Raw genomic sequence first — 23,173 nt, 5'->3', positions numbered from 1 at the left:
ACAAATCTGACACACATCAGAGGTGGAATCATAGAACTGGAAGGGACCTCAGGAAGTCATCTAGTCCAGTCCCCTGCACTCAAGGAAGGACTAAGTATTATCTAGACCATCCCTGACAGGTGTTTGTCTAACCTGCTCTTAAAAATCCCCAGTGATGGAGATTCCACAACCTCCCTAAGCAATTTATTCCAGTGCTTAACCACTCTGACAGTTAGGAAGTTTTTGTACCCGTCGATTCTTGACTGAGAATCTGCAAGAATCCATAGCCTATATCTGTGTTCCTTTCAAAAGGCATGACTGCTTCCAGGTAGAGCAGATTTAGTTTACTGTTTGAAGTCTAATTTAAAATGGGCATGAAACCCCCTCTTTTGGATATTAGGAATAAATGTCCTTTTTCACAAACTCAATGACTGTCTTTCCCAAGAGTATTGACTCCCTGCAGGCTGTTTTCCAAATACACAGTTGGACTTGAGTGTAGTGCTGAAAGGAGCAATTTTTATTTGGGAAGGGAAGGATAGCAAAGGAATTTTGTATCCCCCACCAGATAAAGTTGAGAATACACATGTCCTATATCAGAGGGGCCACCCAGGGGTAGGGGGCTCTTACCAAATCTCGTCTTATGTAGTACTTCTAATTCCAAAACTGGTGAAAGGATGCATCATCATTTCTTCCCCATTGTAGTAGTTATTTCATTTCAATTATATCATTGTTTTCTAATTAAAAAGCTACCAGAGGTCTGAATAGGAATGGACTGAAAATGAAAACCAAACACAAATGAAATCATTTCCATGAAAAAACAAGTTTGAGTAAGCACAAGCCACCAGAAAAAGTTTTTATTGCAATAATGTCCCATTATCAACTTATGTCAAAGACAATTGATTCATTTTGCATTTCTACTTTTTTATTTAATGTAAATGTAAATTCAACAGTGTAAAATAAATCCACATATAAACACAAAAGAAACTTTCAGTGACTCTCAAAAAGTTACATAGTGAATAATCATGACAAATCATCCATTGTCTATTTTACCAAGTATATAAGAGTGAAAAACAATGCAGAAAGTCATTCTTCAAAAGCATCCTGTATAAAGTTCTCAAAGAAAATATGTAAATTATATTTAGTAACTTCAAACTCTTGAACATATGGATGCTGATTCTGGAAATGGGAGAAGACAAAATTCCCAGGCTACCTGGAAAGTATAACATCTTGAATTTCAGATTATTTAAAGTTTAATTCCATCTAAAAACAAAATATTTAATTAAAGATTATATTCAATGGTTCCAATAGCTAAGCCATCACAATTACTCCATTTGTATCATTTTATAGGAAAACATCTAAACTATCTCTTACCTGTGAAAATAATGTCAGGAAATAAAGGCAGGTTTTTTTTTTTTATTTTATTTATTCATGCTGTGAATATGCTGTGGAAAAAACTCCACATGCTGGTACAATAGGCCTTTCATCAAGTTGCCTTTTCAATATTACTAAGACACACTTTTTAAAATGGTAAATGAAGCATGAAATGCACATTCAACAATCAGTGTCCAATCTGTAGCAGGACTAAATATTATCTCACTGTTAAAGTCTGAAACAATGTTTAATTTTTAAGTGACTATTGGAAAATGGGATTATACACTAGATGTGTAATATCTGGCTATGAAAATAATAACTGCAATGGTGATGATTTTATCTTATGGTTAAATGGTTGATGGATTTAATAATGAATATTACCACAACAGTAAATATATTGCACAGAAATTTTCTCTAAGAGGAATGTTTTCCAGTAGGTCCAACAGACAGAGGTTTCCAATAGAAGTGGCTTTTACTGAATATCATGCCTCGTTCTTAAACTGCATTCTCCCTCATGGCTATGCTACAATACACTCAAAATATTAAGTGGGCAAAAATGCACAAAGCACTCCATCAGGCCAAGAAGAAAACTGCAAGCAACTTCACCAAATGGGAAGGAAAAGGTGGAGGGGAAATATTCAAATGAGCACTCTATGGGTCCCGAAGTTTAAACCGCTACTCTCAATTTCCAACAGATAGATATAAAAGATTGTGAATATTTATGAGCTAAAAAGAGCTGTGTTCAGAAACAAATATAGGGCCAGCACAACCCTGCCTTCTCAGAGAAATATTTAGATGAAATACAAAATCCACTTACTAAAGTGCATCTGCTGAACAAATTCTACTATCACAGCTATCCAAGTAAGCAATACAAGCTAAACTTTATTCATATTCTATTCTATTAAAGTAGTAAATATAAATCATTTAATTCTAAATTACAATCTTTTTTATTACCAAATATTGTGTGTATATACTGTGAATTTTAGAAAGAAACTAAATAAGTTGTCTTAAAACCCTTGAGAATGAGAAAATGTCTTTATTTATAAATACTGAAAATGTAGTATGGAGTTAAGCAAATAGGGATTTAGTAAGCATCTTTTTCGCTTTATATTCAACATGATGTTCCCTTAAGGCTCCGAGAGAAATGGTCACTTTTCTCAAGATCTTTTGGCAAAAGATATAAATGCAAAAGTAACAGGGTCACCTGACATTTCAGAACTTGCATTTTTGTATTTCATTAAAGCCAGCTCATTTAATGTCTGTATACAGTTATTGCACTTATGTATTTCTTGGAATACATTTATATCAACACAGTAATAAGGACTGCAACAAAGTCATGGTAAAATAAATGTTTTTAAAGGGTACAATTTCAATATTACATGAGAAATGCCTGTGTGCATGTTTAAAACCTCATGCAGACAACTGTTATTCAAGTCAGAATGCATTTGTTCAACAGCTATTTAGCACATATAAAATTTCACTTACCCTTCTATCAATACAAATCTGTTAAAGATCAAAAAAGATTTACCATGCCAAGTCTTGATTAATGCTGCATACTGCTTTGGAATATCTTTCTATCAGAGTTAAAACTGTATTTCTCAAAATTTAAAGAAAAATAGATTTTTAAAAAGGGATTCTCTACTACCGAATACAAGTCTTTGTAGCAAAGTTAAGACAGAGAAGTTACAATTTATCACTGTATTTCAGTCTTGTTGAAAGACTAATGATATTTGTCCATCTATTTCTTAATAAATGCTACATTTTCAAGAATAAAGGAGCTATCAGTAGGCATTATTGTTTCTACTTAAAACGAGTTACTTTTCTCTGTAGTATGTCAAGTATGCTTTTAAAGATTCGGGTAGCGGTAGACTCATAATTTTTTCTCGCAATAAATTTCGAGGAGGTTCCTCTGGCTTCAAGGCTTCATTGTGATCTTTATCATCATCATCTTTGTTGTCTTCTTCCATCCTTTCATCCTCTTCACTGTCTAGAGGCTGAGGAATAAGCTGATTGCCTACAAACACATAGGTGTTAATCCTGCGTCTACGGCACCTCCTGCGTTTTCGTTTTGGTGGGGGCTTCTGAGGGATACCCTTGGCTTGTATCTCATCATTTATGAAATTTCTAAGAGTGCGTCTAATGTAGATCCGAGCTAAGTCCTGTAGATTCCTAACAGCACATGGGGCTAAGAGGAAAAAGAAAAATTATGCATGCCATATCAGTGAAATTGTTATTTTCTAAAAGTAAGAAACTGCTACAGAAAGATAAAGTATGATACTGAACAGCAATTTGAAGACTTTCTACGATATGCAAATATAAAAGGCAAAGTATGGCAACCTTTGACAAACCATGTAGCAGATCAGTAACATTATGTGAGCTGAATTTACTTATGGTTTTTGAAGGGTGGAGTGTAACTGGGAGGGTGCATCTCAGCTGATGTGCTCTTCAGACTTGCCAAGTAGAAGTTCACTGAATCACGCACACCCAAGGGGAGGAAATATAAGCCCATTCCTCCTGGTTGGGGTGCCACTACATGCCCAGAGCAATATGCTCCCACTATTGGATTTAAAAAAAAAATAATCTAACAGTCAGATACATTTCAGACAAAGCTGCTTCCTCCAATATTTACAGATGCATATGGAGGCTTCAATTGTGTGCTAAAAAATGGAATGGAGAAGAGTAGTATTTATGATGTTCTGCCTCTAAAACACTGATTCTAGTACTGGCAAAAAGGATTTTAGTCAAATTTCTGGAAATTTCAATGGCAAATCTAAAAAAACCAACATGTTGATTTAAAAGAACAAAACCTCTAAAGATACGTTTGTTAAATCACAAGCTTACTGAGCCCTGGTCTCAGGCCATGCTTCACTTATAGCTTTGTAAACAAACTATAAAAGATTTGGAGGTTAAAAAAGATGAACTAGTAAACATTCCTACCACAAATGGGACAAAGTTTAAAGAGCCCTTCATAAATCACAGGAGAAATTAACAAACTATTTGATAAAATGCTGAAATAAAAGTCTGAAAGTAAAGGTCCCAAGAGAAGCATACGAGCCAATGAGCTCTCAGCCTTCCTTCTTCATAAAACTAATAGGATGAAACAACACCTAAAATCAAAATCCTCTCATCCCAAATACACATAAAATCAGACATTTTATTATTTCTATTACTACATATACAGATGATAATATTCCCTTAGGTTTCCTAAAGGAAATAAAAATATTTGTAAGGTCTTGAGGACTTAAAGAAAGTTCCTTCAATCACATCAGGAATCATTTATCTCAATTATCTCCTAAGAATGGTAAAGTAAAGCTTTACATATGGGCATGTGTGTTAGTGAGATCAATATATTATCCCTCTTGATTCCATGCCAAAAAAATCTCTTAGCTCCAACTACATTAATACAGGAGGGGAAGCCTCCAAGTTTTACAGTGCTTACAGACTCATTTTGCTATACTAAATGTAGATTATGAACTCCTCACAAAGATTGTGTTTAAAGGCCTGGAACATTGATTGTGCACTTGAATTTAGTTTATAACAGGTCAACATAGCTCAGTTAATACCAAGCACCTAAACACATTTTGACTTTTAAAAATTCAGCTCTAGATAAGAGAATAAGACCCTAGATAAGCTTTTGATGCTGAGAAAGTTTTTGGTTGGCTCAAATGGAAACTTGTTTTTTAAATTTAAATAGTAGCAATAATGGGCTTTGAAGTTGTATAAGAAAAAAAAGAGACACCTTCCATAATCATTTTCACTTAAAGATATTTATTCTACAGACAGGAACAAGACATTTTCAAAAGGAGGAGGTTATTTACCTTTTAATTGGAGGTTCTTCACCTTTTAATTGGAGGTTCTTCAAGATGCATGGTCCCTATTAGTATTCCAAACATGGGTGTGTGTTTGAGCCATGTGCTGGAAGGTTTTTGTAGTAGTGTCTGTTGACCTGCACGTGCATCCCTCGTGCTCACAGGCAAGGGTCGTGAGGGTCGATGCTTCTCCAGTGTCACTCTTACCGCTGAGTAGTCCAGCCCTCAGCAGAAGGCATGGCGGGCGGATATTGGAATACAAATAGGGACCACACATCTCAAAGAACCTGCAGTTACAGGTAAGTAACCTCCTCTTCTTCTTCGAGTGATGGTCCCTGGATGTATTCCAAATATGGGTGAGTAGAGAGCAGTGATCAGCATGGAGGTGGGTGTGAGGATGTGAGAGGAAGTATAGTTTGTAGTATAGCATGGCCTACAGCACTGTCTGCAGCTGCTGCTTGGCTGATGGCATAGTGGGACGTGAACATGTGGATGGAGCACCATGTTGCTACATGACGGATGTCTTGCCACGAGATGTCCACTTGCATAGAGTATGCTGTGACTCCATCAGGCGCCGGTACATTGGATAACGTGTAGCATTCATGGATGCACCTGGAGATTTGGATGCAATTGGAGATTTGTTTGGGAGGAAAGGGCTTGGCCCTTGGATCAGTCAGCAATGGCTACAAATAGTTTCGATGAAGAACGAAAAGCACAGGTCTAGAAGAATGTAGAATGAAGTGCACAGCAGATGTCGAGGGAGGGTAGGACTCTGTCCATGTGGGAGGCATGCGGCTTGGGGTAGAACACAGGCAGGTGGATGCACTGATTTAGGTGGAACTCCGACACTACTTTTGGGAGGAATTTAGGGTATAGCCATAAGGAATACTGTGGAACACTGTAAGCAGGGTGGGTCAGGCATCATGACCGCCAGTTCACTGACCCATCTAGCTGAGGTAATGGCAACTAAAAACATCACCATCATAGAGAGATGGCAGAGGGAGTGTGTTGCTAGTGGCTGAAGGGGGGCTTCATGAGGGTGAAGAGAATGAGATTAAGGGGCTTGAGTACTGGTGAGAAGGTATTGAGGAGACCTGTCATGAAATGAATGGTGGTAGTGTGTGTAACACTGAAGCGCTGTCCATGGGGGGAGAAAGGCACTGAATGCTGCTAGGTGGACCCGTATAGAGCTGAGGGACAGGCCTGACATTGAGTTCAAGAAGGTAGTGGAGGACAATAAATAGGGATATCACACTCAGTGGGTGGTGATGGCGGTGAGCCCATGAGATGAAGCACTTCCATTTAGTTTGGTAACAGGCCCTAGTGGATGCCCTCCTGCTCTGGTTAGGGATTTGTCATACCAGTTTGGAGCATGCTTTGTCTACTCTTAGCCCCATCCAAAAACCAGGCTGTGAGGAGAAGCGGGCCTGGATTGGGATGCTGACCCTGGCCCAATCTTGTATGAGGAGATCCAAAAGCATTCAGAGATGGAGTGGTGTGGAGGTGGAGAGTACGAGGACGTGCGTGAATCAAAACTGATTGGGCCAGAACAGGGCTGTAAGTATTATGGTAGCTCGGCAAATCTTGCATAGCACTTGTGGGAGGGGGTTAGGAGGAAGGCATAATGGAAGTTGCCCATCCGGGGGAGAAGAGCACTGCTCTGTGAGTCCTCCTGTGACACATGGCTAGAAAGGGTTAAACATCCTTCAAAATAAATAACCCTCAAAAGACATGAGGGGAGATGTTTGTGTATTTACATATGTATGAGTAGAGTCGACAATGTAATCAACAGTCCCTGTCTATGCTGTATTCTGATAATTCAGAGGTCAAAAGAACACCCTATCATTTAAATGAATTGTAAACACGGGATATTTCTCTCTCTTTGAAATGTACTGTGAATGGTGGAGGAACAAGCAAATGGCCTTATGTTAGCTATACGAATTAAATACTGGTGATGGACCTCCTTCAAAGTCATCCTAATTACCTTTTGTTCCCTGAGGAATTCCAACTTATCAAAAGAAATGAAATTGTATAAAAGATCCTTGGGATCGGATTCTGTCATCTCAGATCTGCTTAGGCTTCATCAGGAGACGTTTGAGTTGCAAGACTGAGGTCCCAGTTATGCTGGTACGCCCTGAATTTGAGATTCGGACCTTGGACTATAACCTATGAACTATTTCTGAAAGAACTCTGCAACTACAAAGCTCACCATCTCTGCTATGAATCTGAACCTCAATGAATCAAACTCATGTCTGTATGTATATTGATCTTTTAACCATACTCTCTCTCTCTCTCTCTTGTTTTTTAATAAAGCTTAGTTTAGTTAATAAGAATTGGCTGTAGCGTGTATTTGGATAAGATCTGAAACATTCATTAACCTGGGAGGTAATGTGTCCAATCCTTTGGGATTGGTAGTACCTTTTCTTTTATAGGACGAAATAAGATTTACAGAAATTTTCATTATATGTGATGCAGGTACCTGGATGGAGGCCTGAGGCTGGATCACTAATAAGGGAACTGTGTTGTTTGGACTTCTGAGTAACCAGTAAAGTAATAAAGAAGCTGTTTTATGTTGGCTTGGTGAATCTAAGTATTGGAATATCCACCAGCTTTATGGGGATTGTCTTCCCCATTCTTTGCAGTTCACCCTAATTGAGTGACCATAGCTGGCTCCCCACTAGGACCCCGGTCACACCTCCCTTATGGCTCCCCCTGGAATAATAAAGGGGCACTTTGTGGTTCTCATGAGTGGTGATCCCCATTTGTGGGGAAAGTATCAGAGTGTGGCATTGTGCAATTCCCACTCGTGGCTGACACAGAGAATTCTGCTGAGGGCATCAGCCAGGGAATTTTGGGTGCCTGGGAGATACATGGTATGGAATATCACATGGTGTTTGATGCACCAGTTCCAAAGGTGGATGGACTGGGAGCAGAGAGAGGTAGACTTGGCACTGCCCTGCTTGTTGATGTACATGACCGCTGTGATGTTCTCAGAGAGCAATTGAACATGGCGGGAACGGATGAGAGGAAGAAATGCCTGGCATGCAAAACAGACTTCCATCAGTTCTAGCATGTTTATTTGCATCCTGGCCTCTTTGTGGTGTCTAGATGCCCTGGGCTATGTGATGGTCTAGGTGGGCTCCCCAATCCGTGAGGGAGGAATCGGTTTTAATCATGGCCTGTGGGGTGGGAAGGGTGAAGGGGGTACCGACTATGACCTTGGAAGGGTCGGTCCACCCTATGAGGGAGACCAGAACTGTCTGGTGGGGGGACAATGAGTTTGGCCTCCAAGCAGTCCTTTTTGCTCCTCTTCATCTACAGACCAAACGTTTGGAAGCAATGCACGTGTAGACGTGGTTGCAGGGTCACACAGAGGTACAGGCTGCCATATGTCCAAGGAGGAAGAGACAATAGTGGACCGTGGTGCATGGGTTGTGGCGTACATCTGCAATTATGGCCATCAGCATTGCAAAGCAGTCTGCCAGAGGAAAGCTCATGCCACGATGGAGTCGAGTCGCGTCCCCTTACACGGAAATAGAGAAATTTCTGGTGGGCTGGGTGAATGTCAATGTGGAAGTAGGCATCCTCCATGTCGAGAGCCACGAACCAGGCCCCATAGCAGAGACAGGGGATAATGGATACCAATGTCCCATACAGAATTTGGATTTTCTGATAAAGGTGTTCAGTAGTTGAAGGTTGAGAATGGGGCGGCATCCTCTGCCCTTCTTTGGTATGAGGAACTTTGAGAAATAGAAGTCTCTTCCCATGTAGGAAGGTGGTACCCACTCTATGGCTCCCTTCACGAGAAGGGTGTCTGCTTCTTGTTGGAGAATGCATTGATGTGAAGGTTCCCCTGGGTGGTCCGGGGGAGGAGGGGGCTGATGCAGGGTTAAAAGAAAAGAGAAATTCTACAACAACGAATAATATAAGCAACTATATACAAATGGACAAAAGTCACTCTCTGAAACTAAGAGTGTGAAAGAACTAAGGTTCTGACTCAGGCCACGTGGTGGTAATAGGGAACTGGATAGGCGTCGATCTGCACAACCTATTATACCCTCAGCTACGAGCATTAGGAGACGCATGACGCATGTGCAGGTCAACGAATACTGCTAAGAAAATCTTCCAGTTCCAGCACATGGAGTGCATTTGCACCCACATTTGGAATATACATATAGGGACTATAAAGAACAACTTTTAGTTGTCTAGTACAGAGATTAACATTAAGTAGTTCCACAGTTAAGGTTGCACCAGGACTCTCCTTTTAGTGCAACCTTTGCAGTCTTCTAGTTCTGTTCTGCCTTTAGAATGATTTGATTGGCTCACAGAAGGGCTGCAGTAACTGTCAGTACAACACATGACATGCCCCTCCATATTTGTATTAAGTATGTTCTATATTGGTTCTAATAAGCAAGGCTTGGACTCCTACTTAGGCTTGTTTTATTCTGGCTGTTACAGCTAGAATGTAAGAACGACCATTCTGGGTCAGACCAATGGTCCATCTAGCCCAATATTCTGTCTTCTAGCAGTGGCCAATGCCACGTGCTTCAGAGGGAATTAACAGAACAGGTAATCATCAAGTGATCCATCCCATCGCCATTCCCAGCTTATGACAAACAGAGGCTAAGGACACTTCAGAGCATGGTAATAGCCATTGACGGACCTATCCTCCATGAACTTATCTAGTTCTTTTTTGAACCCTGTCATAGTCTTGGCCTTCACAACATCCTTTGGCAAAGAGTTCCACGGGTTGACTGTACATTGTGTGAAGAAATACTTCCTTTTGCTTGTTTTAAACCTGCTACCTTATTAATCTCTCCTCAATGGAAGCTGTTCCATACCCCTAATCATTTTTGTAGCCCTTCTCTGTACCTTTTCCAATTCCAATATATCTTTTTTGAGATGGGGCAACTGCATCTATATGCAGTATTCAAGATGTGGGCGTACCATGGATTTATATAGAGGCAACATGATATTTTTGGTCTTATTATCTATCCTTTTCCTAATGATTCCCAATATTCTGTTAGCTTTTTTGACTGTCGCTGAACATTGAGTGGATGTTTTCAGAGAACTATCCACAATGATTCCAAGATCTCTTTCTTGAGTGGTAACAGCTCATTTAGACCCCATCATTTTATATGTATAGTTGGGATTAGGTTTTCCAATGTGCATTACTTTACATCTATCAACACTGAATTTCATCTATTTTGTTGCCCAGTCACCCAGTTTTGTGAGATCCCTTTTTAACTCTTCGCAGTCTGCTTTGGACTTAACTATTTTGAGTAGTTTGTATCATCTTCAAATTTTTCCACCTCACTGTTTACCCCTTTTCCCAGATCATTTAGGAATATGTTGAACAATACTGGTCCCAGTACAGACTCCTGTGGGGGACACCACTATTTACCTCTCTCCATTCTGAAAACTGATAATTTATTCTTACCCCTTTGTTTTCTATCTTTTAACCAGTTACTGATCTATGAGAGAATCCACCCTCTTATCTCATGATAGCTTATTTTGCTTAAGAGCTTTTGGTGAGGGACCTTGTCAAAGGCTTTCTGAAAATCTAAGTACACTATATCCACTGGATCCCCCTTGTCCACATGCTTGTTGACCCCCTCAAATAATTCTAGTAGATTGGTGAGGCATGATTTCCCCTTACAAAAACCATGTTGACTCTTCCCCAACAAATTGTGTTCACCTATGTGTCTAATAACTCTGTTCTTTACTATATAGTAACTCCTCACTTAAAGTCATCTCGGTTAATGTTGTTTTGTTGTTACATTGCTGATCAATTAGGGAACATGCTTGTTTAAAGTTGCGCAATGCTCCCTTATAATGGCGTTTGGCAGCTGACTGCTTTGTCCACTGCTTGCAGGAATCTCCGGAAGAGCAGCCTCTCCTTGTGGGGATTAGAACCGGGGAGGCCGGCAGCCCCACCCCCCATCAGCTCCCCTAAATTCCCTGTAAGGTATGTGGCTCAGCAGCTGCCCAGCATCAGTTCAGCTGTCCCTCCTCTCATTGCTGTTCTGCTCCTGACCTGTCCTCTGCCTTAGAGCTGCTCCTGGAGGCTTCCTGCTTGCTGGGGGAGGGGGAGAAAGGGGTGCTGATATCAGGATGTTCCCCTGCTCCTGCCCTCCACCCCCCGCTCTATGCCCCCTCTCCACAAAGCGGAGGAGGGGACAGGGCTCTGGGACAGAATGGAGGGAGCTTGATCGAAGCTGTTGCTTCCTGTCTGATCTGCTTAAAAGGGCAATGTACTTGAAGTGGGGTCAGCGTACTTAAAGGGGCAATGCACATATCTCTCTCTCTCACTAATGCATGCACCCCCCAGAACTTTTGAAAGTCAGCAGCTGTGCAACTGTGCATGTGCTGAGTGGGGTGCTCCAGCTGGATAGCATGGGCTCATCATCATGTTCAGTTTTTGCAGGGAAGTGTTTGCAGCAACTGCCCTGCATCTGTTGGGTTTCCTCCCTCCTGCCTCAATCTATGCTGCCTTGTAGAGTGTGAGGCTATATTAACCCTTGAGGGTTCAGACGAGTGCTAGTTCATCATTTAGCAGCAAGGCATTCCCTGGGAAATGTTCCACCCTCTTACTCCAGGCCCTCAACCAAGCTTTACAATCATTCATTGCTGTGTACAATATTAAACTGTTTGTTTAAAACTTATACTATATTTGTATATAATGCCTTTTGTCTGATGAAAAAAATTTCCCTGGAAGCTACCCCCCCCCCCATTTACATTAATTTTTATGTAGAAATTGGATTCGCTTAACACTGTTTCATATAAAGTCGCATTTTTCAGGAACATGACTACAATGTTAAGTGAGGAGTTACTGTAGTTTCAACTAATTTGCTTGGTACTGAAGTTAGGCTTAGCGGCATGTAATTTCCAGGATCGCCTCTAGAGCCTTTTTAAAATATTGGTGTCACATTAGCTATCTTGTCATCTGGTACAGAAGCTGATCTAAATGACAGGTTACTTACCACTGTTAATAATGCTGCCATTTCACATTTGAGTTCCTTCCTACACTGCCTCCTTTCAAAGTACTGTATCTGGAACACAAGAAGTAGGTTTTCCCCCTGCCTATACCTCTGTGCAGGAAAGAGGATTTGAAAAAAAAAATGAATTTATATCATGAGAACTGAAGCAAGGTAGCAGAGAGAGCCTGAAAAGTGTTTTTCACCATCTAGGGAATATGACTGAATTGGATTGAGAACTCTGGTCAGAGGATAGTGTAAAGTGTGTAAAAATGGCTGAAGAGAGAAGAGCAACTGGGCACTTTTGAAAATCCCAATAGACACCACATCTAAATACCTTTAAAAAAAATTGATCCAAAGTGTTGGAATGAGAAAGAAAATCCCAATCACCATTTGTTAAGCATCTCCATGTCCCTGAAATGTTCTGGCCCCCTTCCCAAGACACAGACTATAGAGAGGCACAGAGGCTAACCATCAGCCACTAGGCATATGGTGCTTCTGGCCATCCCATTCCACTCTGGGGGAGAAGAGGGATTTATACAATGTTTCACTGCTCTTTGGAAGGCAAAACAAGGGGCATACATTCACCATCCTCTGCAACATCAAGTATTAACTGTATATGTTTTATTTGTGCTTAGTCAAAGTGGACTTGGTGGACTGCGAGGGGAGATGTATTCTTGCCTCAGTATTCTTGCCAGCAAGTTAAAGTATGGGCTGGATGAATGGACTATAAAGTGGACAGAAAGCTGGCTAGATCATTGGGCTCAAAGGGTAGTGATCAATGGCTTCATGTCTAGTTGGCAGCCGGTATCAACTGGAGTGCCCCAAAGGTCGGTCTTGGGACTGGTTTTGTTCAATATCTTCATTAATGATCTGGAGGATGGCGTGGATTGCACCCTCAGCAAGTTTGCAGATGACACTAACTTGGGAGGAGTGGTAGATACGCTGGTGGGTAGGGACAGGATACAGAGGAACCTAGACAAATTAAAGGATTGGGCCAAAATAAATTTGATAAGGTTCAACAAGGATAAGTGCAGAGTCCTGCACTTAGGACAGAAGAATCCCATACACTGCTATAGACTAGGGACCGAGTGACTAGGAAGCAGTTCTGCAGAAAAGGACATAGCGGTTACAGTGGATGAGAAGCTGGATAGGAGTCAACAGTGTGCCCTTGTTGCCAAAAAAGCTAACAGCATTTTAGGCTGTATAAGTAGGAGCACCGCCAGCAGATCGAGGAACGTGATCATTCCCCTCTATTTGGCATTGGTGAGGCCTCATCTGGAGTACTGTGTCCAGTTTTGGGCCCCACAGTACAAGAAGGATGTGGAAAAATTGGAAAGAGTCCAGCAGAGGGCAATAAAAATGATTAGGGAGCTGAAACACGTGAGTTATGAGGAGAGGCTGAGGGAACTGGGATTATTTAGTCTGCAGAAGAGAAGAATGACGGGGGATTTGATAGCTGCTTTCCACTACCTGAAAGGGGGTTCCAAAGAGGATGGAGCTAGACTGTTCTCAGTGGTACCAGATGACAGAACAAGGAGTAATGGTCTCAAGTTGCAGTGGGGGAGGTTTAGGTTGGATAGTAGGAAAAACTTTTTCACTAGGAGGGTGGTGAAGCACTGGAACGGGTTACCTAGGAAGGTGGTGGAATCTCCTTCCTTAGAGGTTTTTAGGTTTGTCAGGCTTGACAAAGCCCTGGTTGGGATGATTTAGTTGGGGATAGGTCCTGCTTTGAGCAGGGGTTGGACTAGATGACCTCCTGAGGTCCCTTCCAACCCTGATACTCTATGATTCTATGTCAACAGTAGGATTTTGGAAATGTCCACAAGAAAAAACGAGGGGGAGGGAGAGAAAGACCAGGAAACTCACTGTATTGTTTTAATTTAAAATATAAAAAATAATACACTTAATTGGATACAGAGAGATTTGTGTCTTAGTGATGCTGAACACAAGTCAGAAATTTTATATATCAGAACCAGAGAGGGCTAGAGCTTTTCTGAACAATACATTCCCATTCTAGTGCATTATGTCTGTATAACACAGCCTCCCCACTCTGTGGACAGGAATACCAGCTCAGGCACAATAAACTTAGATGTACCAAAAAGGAAAAGCCACAACAGATGACACTTACGCAGTCCCACAGTATCACGTTTGCTGTTGTCATTCCTGTTGGGTTGTACTAGTGGAGCAAATGAAACAGCAAGGATGTTTTTACTTTCCCAAGTGTTCTGTCCAGTTCGCAGGATTTGTGTTAGCTGCATGAAAACAACAAAAATATAAGACAAAGTTCAGCAGTTAAGTAAATTATTTCATCTGCTTTCTTGTTTGTTTTTGTTACACCCACCATTCTTCAGTTTGAGGCAGTTTATAACATTGCCATTTTAATTTGCTTCAAATGTAATTCAGAGAAGCTGTTCTCTTGCCAAAACTGAATTTTATATACTTTATAAAATGATATTCAGCCATTTCCCATTTTGTTTTGCTCTGAAAAAAATAAGAGCTTTGACATGTATTTATGTTTTATTAGCAATGCCCTTTTGGTAACTTTTTTTTTTTTAAAGTTCAAATGTCCACATTATTTACATTTAATATTATTGTAAGCTAAGAAGGCAGAGCGACATTTAGAAAGATTTAGTACAGTTTCATCTGCATTTGCGTGATCATACTCTGAAAACCCTAAACTGCCGAGACACAACTTATGTCTAACCACCACAGTAGTGGGCACATAACTACACATCTCTCTATAGGAGGTATAGTTAAAGATTATTAGTGTCTGAAAAATAGGAGAAATGAACACACCTCTATTATTAAGTTAATCTAGTAGGGCTTTCTTTGTCACTGGTCCAGGGTGAAACCAGCAAGTCCAAGATCATGATAATTCTCACTTTCCTCCTGCATTCATAAGTACTAGCAAAGTATACTTATATGAATCATTAATCTTCTATTTAATTAGATTAGAATTTTCCTTGGAAATATTTTAGTTTATCTATATAGAGAATAATGTTTACTAGTGAAAGTAACATGATATGCCTATCAATTTAGAAAGCACCCAATTATGCTACCTATATGATAGCGTATTTTAATGATACATGCTTTTAAACAATTTCAGTGCTGTTTGGAAGAAGTTATGTAGCAACTTTATGGCAACTCCTTTAGTGAGGACTGTTAACTACGAAGTAACTTGCAAACTAATCTTCAGCTCAAACATTTCAATAAAAATTTGGCTGTAAAAGGACAGTAACTTGAGCAAGTTACTTCATCTCTCTGCATCAGTGTCCCCCATCAGTAAACTGGAGAGAATAATGCTTACTTTTGCCAGTAAAGCTCTTTGAGATCTATGAATAAAAATGATATAGATGCTAAATATTTTATTATTAAATTACACTTCTGACTGAAAATATTTTCCCTATTATTGTGACACGTAACACCTAAAATAACAATATCTGAAAGGGATCATTAAAAAATTCAATGTTGTTAGTCTGCCTACTTTGTGCATTTGACAGCACTTTGTGTATATAGTTAATGTCACTGCTTCCCCTACAGTCAACTAGATAAATCTGTGCTGAGTTTTCTTTCACACAATAGGGAAGAGAAAATTATTTTTTAAAGAAAAGAGGATAGGATTTTTTTTGTTTTATAATCAAGGACACCCTGGGGCAGGTATAGCACATTAGAGTACTTTTTGCGAAATCCTGGCCCCACTGAGGTCAATGGGAGTTTTGCCATGGACTTCAACTGGACAAGGATTTCACCTTTGTCCCAGCTTTTTTTTTTTTTTAGCTAATTAGATTTCAAGTTAATGGTGTCCTTGTAAATATGGACATTTGGGTGATATGGCAAGCTTGTTTGATTTAAAAACAAAACACTCAAACAGCCCCTACAATCACTTTAAAAGATTGTAAAAATCTTCACACTCACACTGTACTGCTGTAGTTGAGCAGACAAGGATTATTAATCAAAAAGCAAGTAAATCAAGTCTATAGTCTACATACGAGATAAGCATTTTTGTTAAACTGTGTGATTCTTATATCAAAACACAGCAAGGGAAAATTGTCAGTGAATCACCTGATCTTCTATCGGCATAACCAGAATACCTCCAACTTTCAATAAAATTTTCATGTAGTTCTCATGATCTTTCTGGACCCCAGCTCCACAATAAATCCGGTCATACTGATGACTATCCGATGCAATCTCCAGACAATTACCAACCACAAAGGCAGGTTCACAGAACTCAAATCTGGGGGGGACGGAGGGGAAGAAAGGGTAAATATTTCAGAATAGTAGTCTATTTTTTAAATACAAGCAAATTTAGCTAAATATAGTAAAACTTCGATTTCACATCTTTGCTCATTTGTAATTAACACATTTAAAGAGTGTCGGCATGCTGTAATTGTACTAGATACAGAAACAGAAGACACGACTGAAATATATCAATGTTTGTCTATGCATATCAGTTTACACTGCCAAAAAAGAATGGTGCATTATTTTCTAAATGCAATCATATATGCCTTACTGAACAATTAATGAAGTAGTAAAAAAACAAACACAAAAAGCCCTTTTAAATTACTGTCTTTATTCACATTTATAAAGTATCCATGTTATGCTCTGGGTTTGGACGAAAATTAAAACAGTTCAATAAGTCATTGGTCTCAAACTACTCCCCTTTCATCACCCCCTAAAACCAGCTCTCTCCCAACCAACTCCCTTCTCAAAAGGAAAAAAATATGGAAAGACGTGTTTTCCAATGTGTGCCCTAAAAGTCACCAACTCTGGTTCTGACAGACCAAATAGGAGAGGAGAAAGTGATTTCAAGAGTCAAAGATCCCTCATTAAGAATTCCATTCCATCAGCTCCTATTCAGTACGTTTTTTAAGCATGAGCCTAACTTTAAGCACATGAGCAGTCTCACTAAAGTTGTGACAGAAGAGGAGCAGCTCTGTAATAACTCAGATACTGTATGAATCCTGGTAATTGGAACGTTTACTGTATGCACAAATTAGTTTATTTTAATCTGGGGGACTAGCAAGAAAAACAACAGGACATGAAATAATGACTCAAGATAAACCACCACTCAGGAAATAAAGGGTTAAGAGACAAATCCCTGAACTACCGGTATTAACTTTAGAAATTCTACCTCCTGTTCCAATCATCTTGCAGAACTGGGTTTGACAAGCAGGGGCAAAGCCTGAGAACTGACAAGAACAAAAACTGTGACTGGCCTAAAAAGGACTCACTCTTTCTCAAGATTTTAGGGAGTTCAGGGGAACCAGATTGACAGACATCTTCTGTGACTGAAGTTAGGCCTAACCTAGCTTACCAGCAGGGGAAGGTAGAGGTGAAGGTAAAACAGATATGCGTAGACTGTTTTAAAATCCTTACTCCCTAAATGCTTTGTTCCTACTGTTAAAACAAAATTCTTTAGTTTTAAGTAAGTTGTATGGTCACTACACACACCACTGGTCACAAACTCCAAAAGGGGAAATCACAGTTGCCAAATCCAGTTAAACCGCATGGGTGAGCATAGTTCATACATAGAGTACTGTAGCCCAGGACCTGGTCTAAGTGTGAGAGAATTGAGGAATTCCACCCCAGGAGAGGCCTGACGCCTTAGGGGAGCAGGAAGGGGATAGAGTAAGCTCTGCAGCTGGAACAGAAGCCATTGCAGCAGTATCACAAGGGACAACAGGTGGTATCGCAGATAATCCAAATCATATTGTTAGAGATATTCAAGTCAAAACCAGCATATTAAACTTCATCCAAAATCAATTTGCGCAGCTAATGCTGATCCCAGAGCACACTCCTTTCAAGAAAAATTGCTTAAATTAGTAAGGTCCTGCATTCTCAGATGTTGCCTGTTTTGTGCTGTACCTTGAACCTAGATTATGCAGCAAAGCCCAGTACAGCAGAGAAACGCTACCAATCTACTATCACAAGCCTCCTTCCCCTTCAGAGGCAGCATAGCAGCCTAAAACGCTCAACACCCAGTCTTGTGCCAAAAGTGTCTGTATGCTCCCCTCTTCTCTGTAGGGCTGCTAGATGGTGAGGCTCCTGAAGGTGAGACCTACATTCATAAATATTTTCAAGTGTTCCTATATAATAATGGGGTGGTCTGAGAAGGGGCTGCACCTAGGAAATTGTTAAAGTTTAAACTAAAGCTTTGAAAGAGGTGGCCTTTGTCCCTGATTGGGCTCAGGAATTCCAGTGCCAGAACATCCACAGCTGCATCATGCTTCAAGTGTGCAGGAGAAAAGTCAGCCTGCCCCTAGCTACATTCAAATGGAGCTCTAAAGTACTTAGTGCTTCTCCTGTCCACCTTCAAGAGTTACACATAGCTATGTCATGCATAGCTTCCAAGATCCCTCCATCAGGGCTTCTGATCCTATAGGGCTCTATAAAAGGCTGTCACTGATACCTGCATTTCCTTCATCCTCTATCACTGCCTGGTTCCCTCTCAACTGCTCCATCAAAAGGGAGAAGTTACACAACTGCTTATATGGCCACATAATCCTTTGTGAAAGCCCTGTGTACTAGTCAGTACTGACTGAAATGTTCAAATGGAGTTTCAACCTCATGGCTTTGGAGGTTGGAAAAACAGAACTCTGGGCCACAGCTCCTTACCTGAAATCCCAATATGCTCAGACCTATATGAGTAGAACTTTCCAGGGGGTTCTGATTTTGGTGCTTAGATTCATGTTTACTGAAGTATGCAGATCTGTACTGACAATAATTAAATCTTTGCAGCACATTGCTGGCGAAGTGGCATACAAAATGATGCTAATTTTGGATTAGATTGATAAATTTCCGGCTATTGATTTGTAAAACAGAAAATATGGTATTACAAGATTTGACAAGATGTCTATAGGGAGGTAAGATGGGAAGGACAGAATTGTTTTCTTCCCTGATAAAACATATCAAGTGTAAACCAAACAACCTCATCCATTCAGAGGGTACAGTCACAGGTTGATTTCATCTAGAAGTTCTCTAAATCCAGTGGATCTCAACCTTCATCCAGTTGTATTGAGAAGTTCACAGACATCTGCAGACATGTTTGAATTTGACAGCAGACTGCATCACTGAAGAGAGAATGTCTTGAATTGACTAACAGCAGCAGCAGATCCCAACAAAACACTGACAACATTCAAGACACAAATTATAACGAGGCTTGGCAGCTTTCACTATTCACAGCAACACTAAGTATGATACTCAAGGGCTTTCATGTTCATAGTATTGCCATTAATAAAACAATCTTCTGGTTTTGTAAACTTATAAGCTTTTGCTTGAAGAATTCAATGCATTTCTTTTGTAAAGATGGATGTTTGATCTTGAAACAGCTCAGTGCTCCTTCCTATTATTAGCTGTATGCATATCCCAAAATACTTTTCCAACTACTGCAACAGCCTCTGAAGTATTGTGGGTAGCTCTCAAGCATTCTGATATGCATTTTGATCAGAGTCCACTAGAACGGAAAGCCAGGCTGCAAGAAACAGATCTACAGCAGAGGGAAAGAAAGGGAGGATGGTTAAGACTGTCTTGTCCATCTCTATGGAACAGTGCAGGGTGTACATACTATAATTCAATTAACTTCACCTTGAGGGGAAGCTGGGAGAGCAAGAGGTAACAGGTCCCAGCAGGACAGGGAGACAGAAAAACAAACAAACAACAAAAACAATGGATGCCTGGATGCAGAAGAATAAATTAATTAGTTGACAAAATTCTCCATTTAATGGCATCATGGGAAAAAGCCTGAATCCATGGCAACAAAATGGAAGAGTCCACAGGGCCCTGCTTGAGATGAATGGGCAGTTCACAAATCAGAGTTATTCAAGCTGTCAGTCACTGCATTGATTCATATTTAGTTCATTTTTTATATTATCTCTGCAAACACAAGGACTAGAAAAACCACAAAAAGAAAAAAAGATGGGCGGGGGATGGATGGTAATAACTCATGAAACGTGTTCACGATCCCTACAGGGTATCCTTGCTCTTTTCCCTGAGACCTTGGAGTAGCAGAGGTAGCCAGTCTATATGCCTGACCTACCAACTACTACGACCCCTTTTTCATTCATGGATTCTTCTTGCCCTTCCTCTGTAGGATCTGGCAAGCATATTACCAGACACTCCCAGCAGCAGCCTTCCATGCTTCCTCTGCTGGTAGCCTCTGTTGTCTCTTGATGCTTGTGGCACTTCTGGCCATTTTATCTTTCTGAAATAAATAGGAAAGGGGAGTATTTCCAAGAAAATGCAATGGCATGCACATGGATAACACACAAAAATCTTACTTTAAAAAAAAAAAAAAAATCTCTTTTAGAGAAGTGACATGTGGAGATTCCAGACACATTTTCAGAGTGTCTGCCATAGTTAGTGAAGACTATTGTGGTTAGGGACCCTTTGAAAAGTTTTAACAGAGAAGATCGCTGTTCTCCTTCTTCAGAATTTAACTGCAGAGGAGACTAGAGGAGAGGGGGAGAGCTTCCCACAATGCCCACAAAAATAACCCAGATGAGCTAGAGGCTCCCTAAAGGCACAATATCAACATTAGTGTTCCTACTGAATACTTTTTGGGGTGTGGAACAGCAGACAAGTTCTGTTTTACATTATGTCTATGATTTATGGGCTGGGGTCATCACATGGTTGAATCAAGGAGGAATACCAGGAACTCTTCCTTCTTACTACATTTGTGGCATTTTGCAACCTTTGTCTATGGCCCACGGTTGCAGTCTTCATCCAAGTGAGCTGGTAAAGGCCTTTGAAGCAACATGCAGCCTTTGGTGATATGCAGGGAAAGGCATTACTATGCCCAGGGAGCTCCATCTGGTCCTGACCTGGCACTATATGACTAGAGACAGGCTACACAAGACACATGGTAATATGAATAATAAAATAATCACAGTGATCACTTCAGTAGTATAAAGATACTGTTGTGAATCCACTGCTTAACTATTGGAGGTCTAAAGTCTAAAAGAAAAAAGAAAGAGCTATCACCATCAAAGTTTCAGCCAAGCAGAAAACAGATAAAATACCCCAACCCAGAGTAGCCTCCTGAACTGACTTTCTCTTCAGGAGTAGGAAAAACAAACAGGAGCTACTGAACTAATGTTAAAGAATCTGTGAGTTGAAGGAAACAGAAATGCCCGCTTCTCTATTGCGTGCCACCGCCTATTGGTATACTCATTTTCTGACTCCATAAGTAACTCAAGAATTTTTGAATACAAGGCTGACAGTTTAATTCTATTTTACAAGACGTGTAAACCTCCCTGGGTCTATTTTTAACTGATCAAATGCTCCCCAAAAATATAATTCCGTTGAAAAACAGTTGCCCACAAAAGTTTTGATACAAACTTTTGATGTAGTACGAGACCAGCTACTGAAACAACAGGGTCTCACGAAGACTTCAGTTGATATAACCTCTTTTGGAGAGAGATGAGAATTTCTTCTCTGCTATACTTCATATACCAAAATCTTTAAAGAGGCATTTAGAGCTTTGCTGGGTTTTTCTTTAATCAAATGCCTTAGGGTACCTTTCTCTCAAAAGGCAAAAACATACCCAAAAGTTCACATCACTGTATTGTACCTCCACACCGCTTCCAGCATAAGCAATTGACGATAAATGCAGTATCATTGCAGTAGCATTTGGAAGAAGGAAACCTACAGCCTAGTTTAGCAACCTCTTCTACCCGTACACCACACTGTTTGTTTTTCCCATAATTTCTGCATAACACTACACAAAGCTGACTATAATACAAATATTCTTCTGTAATATAATGAATGCTTTAAAAACAATTATCACTATGTAACATCTCTCCATTACACTTTAATACCACAAAGCACATAAACTAGTTTGTTTTAATAAGAAATTCAATTTAATCTGAGCTAAAAATCGTTCAATTAGTCATATTGACACTACACACAAGAGGTCACCGTTGATTTAATTTCCAATGTTTTTAGACATCAAAATGGATTAGTCATTCAATTTCCTTTGCTCTCTAACATTAAGCTTTTTATTTTTTTTTAACACCAAGAACTTTGCTGAAAAAAAATAATTTATTGTCAGAATGTTGGCACTGACAAATACATAAACTACTTATCAAGATGAGACATATTTCACTTAGTCATTGCCCTAAAATGAAACTAGAAAAAGATTTGGGTCTAACAAATGCCTGATGTGATTCACCTTTTGTTAAAACCTAATGTGATTACCATTGTGGTTTGATTTCTTTTTTTAGGAAAGTTTAGAAAAATCTCTCTGCATTATTTCATATACACTGTGCTAAGTAAATACTTAGATAATGCTGACCCAATGCTCTGCTAATATGGAGAATGTGCTTATAATCAAATCAGTTTATTCAATAGAATCAGATACTTTCATTATGAGTGTGGTAGGACCACCAAGAATATCAGAAATTAAAATTCTAGTTATCTATAATATGGCAACAGGAAGAATTCCTCGGTGTTTAAATGGACACCTGCCACAAGCACATGGCATAGAATAATTTAACATTGCACTGATTTTTCATATTGGGACAATGGTAGCCATACTACACTTGATTTTGTTACAGCTTATTTGTAATCAGACACTTTCCCCTCTAAACTGTAATGACGGCATTTTCATAGCTTGCATTTGAAGAAGCAGTCATGAAAAATTTGTTTTGTTAATTTATTCTCCCTGGTATAACATGCTCATGAATCCAATAGAAACAGGATATTCTCTTTCAGACAATTTCACTGGAAGTAAAAAAAAACCCCACAAACCAAAAAAAACCCTGTCAATCAAGGACCCAGGGAGTTTAAGTTCATTTCTCACCTTCTCCTGCCAAAGCAGTTTAATTAAACACAGACTATAAAAATCCATATTCATGAAAAGCATGATTTTCCATAAGAACCAGCAATGAAATATTACTACTAAAATAAAAATTAAACATTCACCAATTTGGACCAAGGTGTTTACTTTGAAAAAAGAAATTAAGAGGTTAATTTTTATTTCACTTGTATCCATATCTACTATTATATTCTGTGTCTGATATAACAAGCCGAGAGGGT

At 39.7% G+C, this 23,173-nt stretch overlaps 1 protein-coding gene across 5 annotated transcripts in view; it reads right to left on the bottom strand.

Moving 5' to 3' along the window:
* Window positions 1-818: 818 nt before the first annotated feature.
* PCMTD1 (protein-L-isoaspartate (D-aspartate) O-methyltransferase domain containing 1) overlaps window positions 819-23,173 on the bottom strand; it is an 88,714-nt gene continuing 66,359 nt past the window's right edge. For all 5 annotated transcript variants that reach the window (XM_054017555.1, XM_054017559.1, XM_054017558.1 and 2 more), the window contains 3 exons: window positions 16,202-16,373; window positions 14,268-14,391; window positions 819-3,535 (listed from right to left, as the gene is read on the bottom strand). In XM_054017555.1, the coding sequence (XP_053873530.1) occupies window positions 3,165-3,535; window positions 14,268-14,391; window positions 16,202-16,373 (667 nt within the window). In that variant the 3' untranslated portion in view covers window positions 819-3,164. The remainder of the gene's footprint in view (window positions 3,536-14,267; window positions 14,392-16,201; window positions 16,374-23,173) is intronic.

This window comes from Malaclemys terrapin, chromosome 2 (genome assembly GCF_027887155.1).
Source record: "Malaclemys terrapin pileata isolate rMalTer1 chromosome 2, rMalTer1.hap1, whole genome shotgun sequence".
Lineage (NCBI taxonomy): Eukaryota > Metazoa > Chordata > Testudines > Emydidae > Malaclemys > Malaclemys terrapin.
This window is presented reverse-complemented; position numbering and strand designations above follow the sequence as displayed.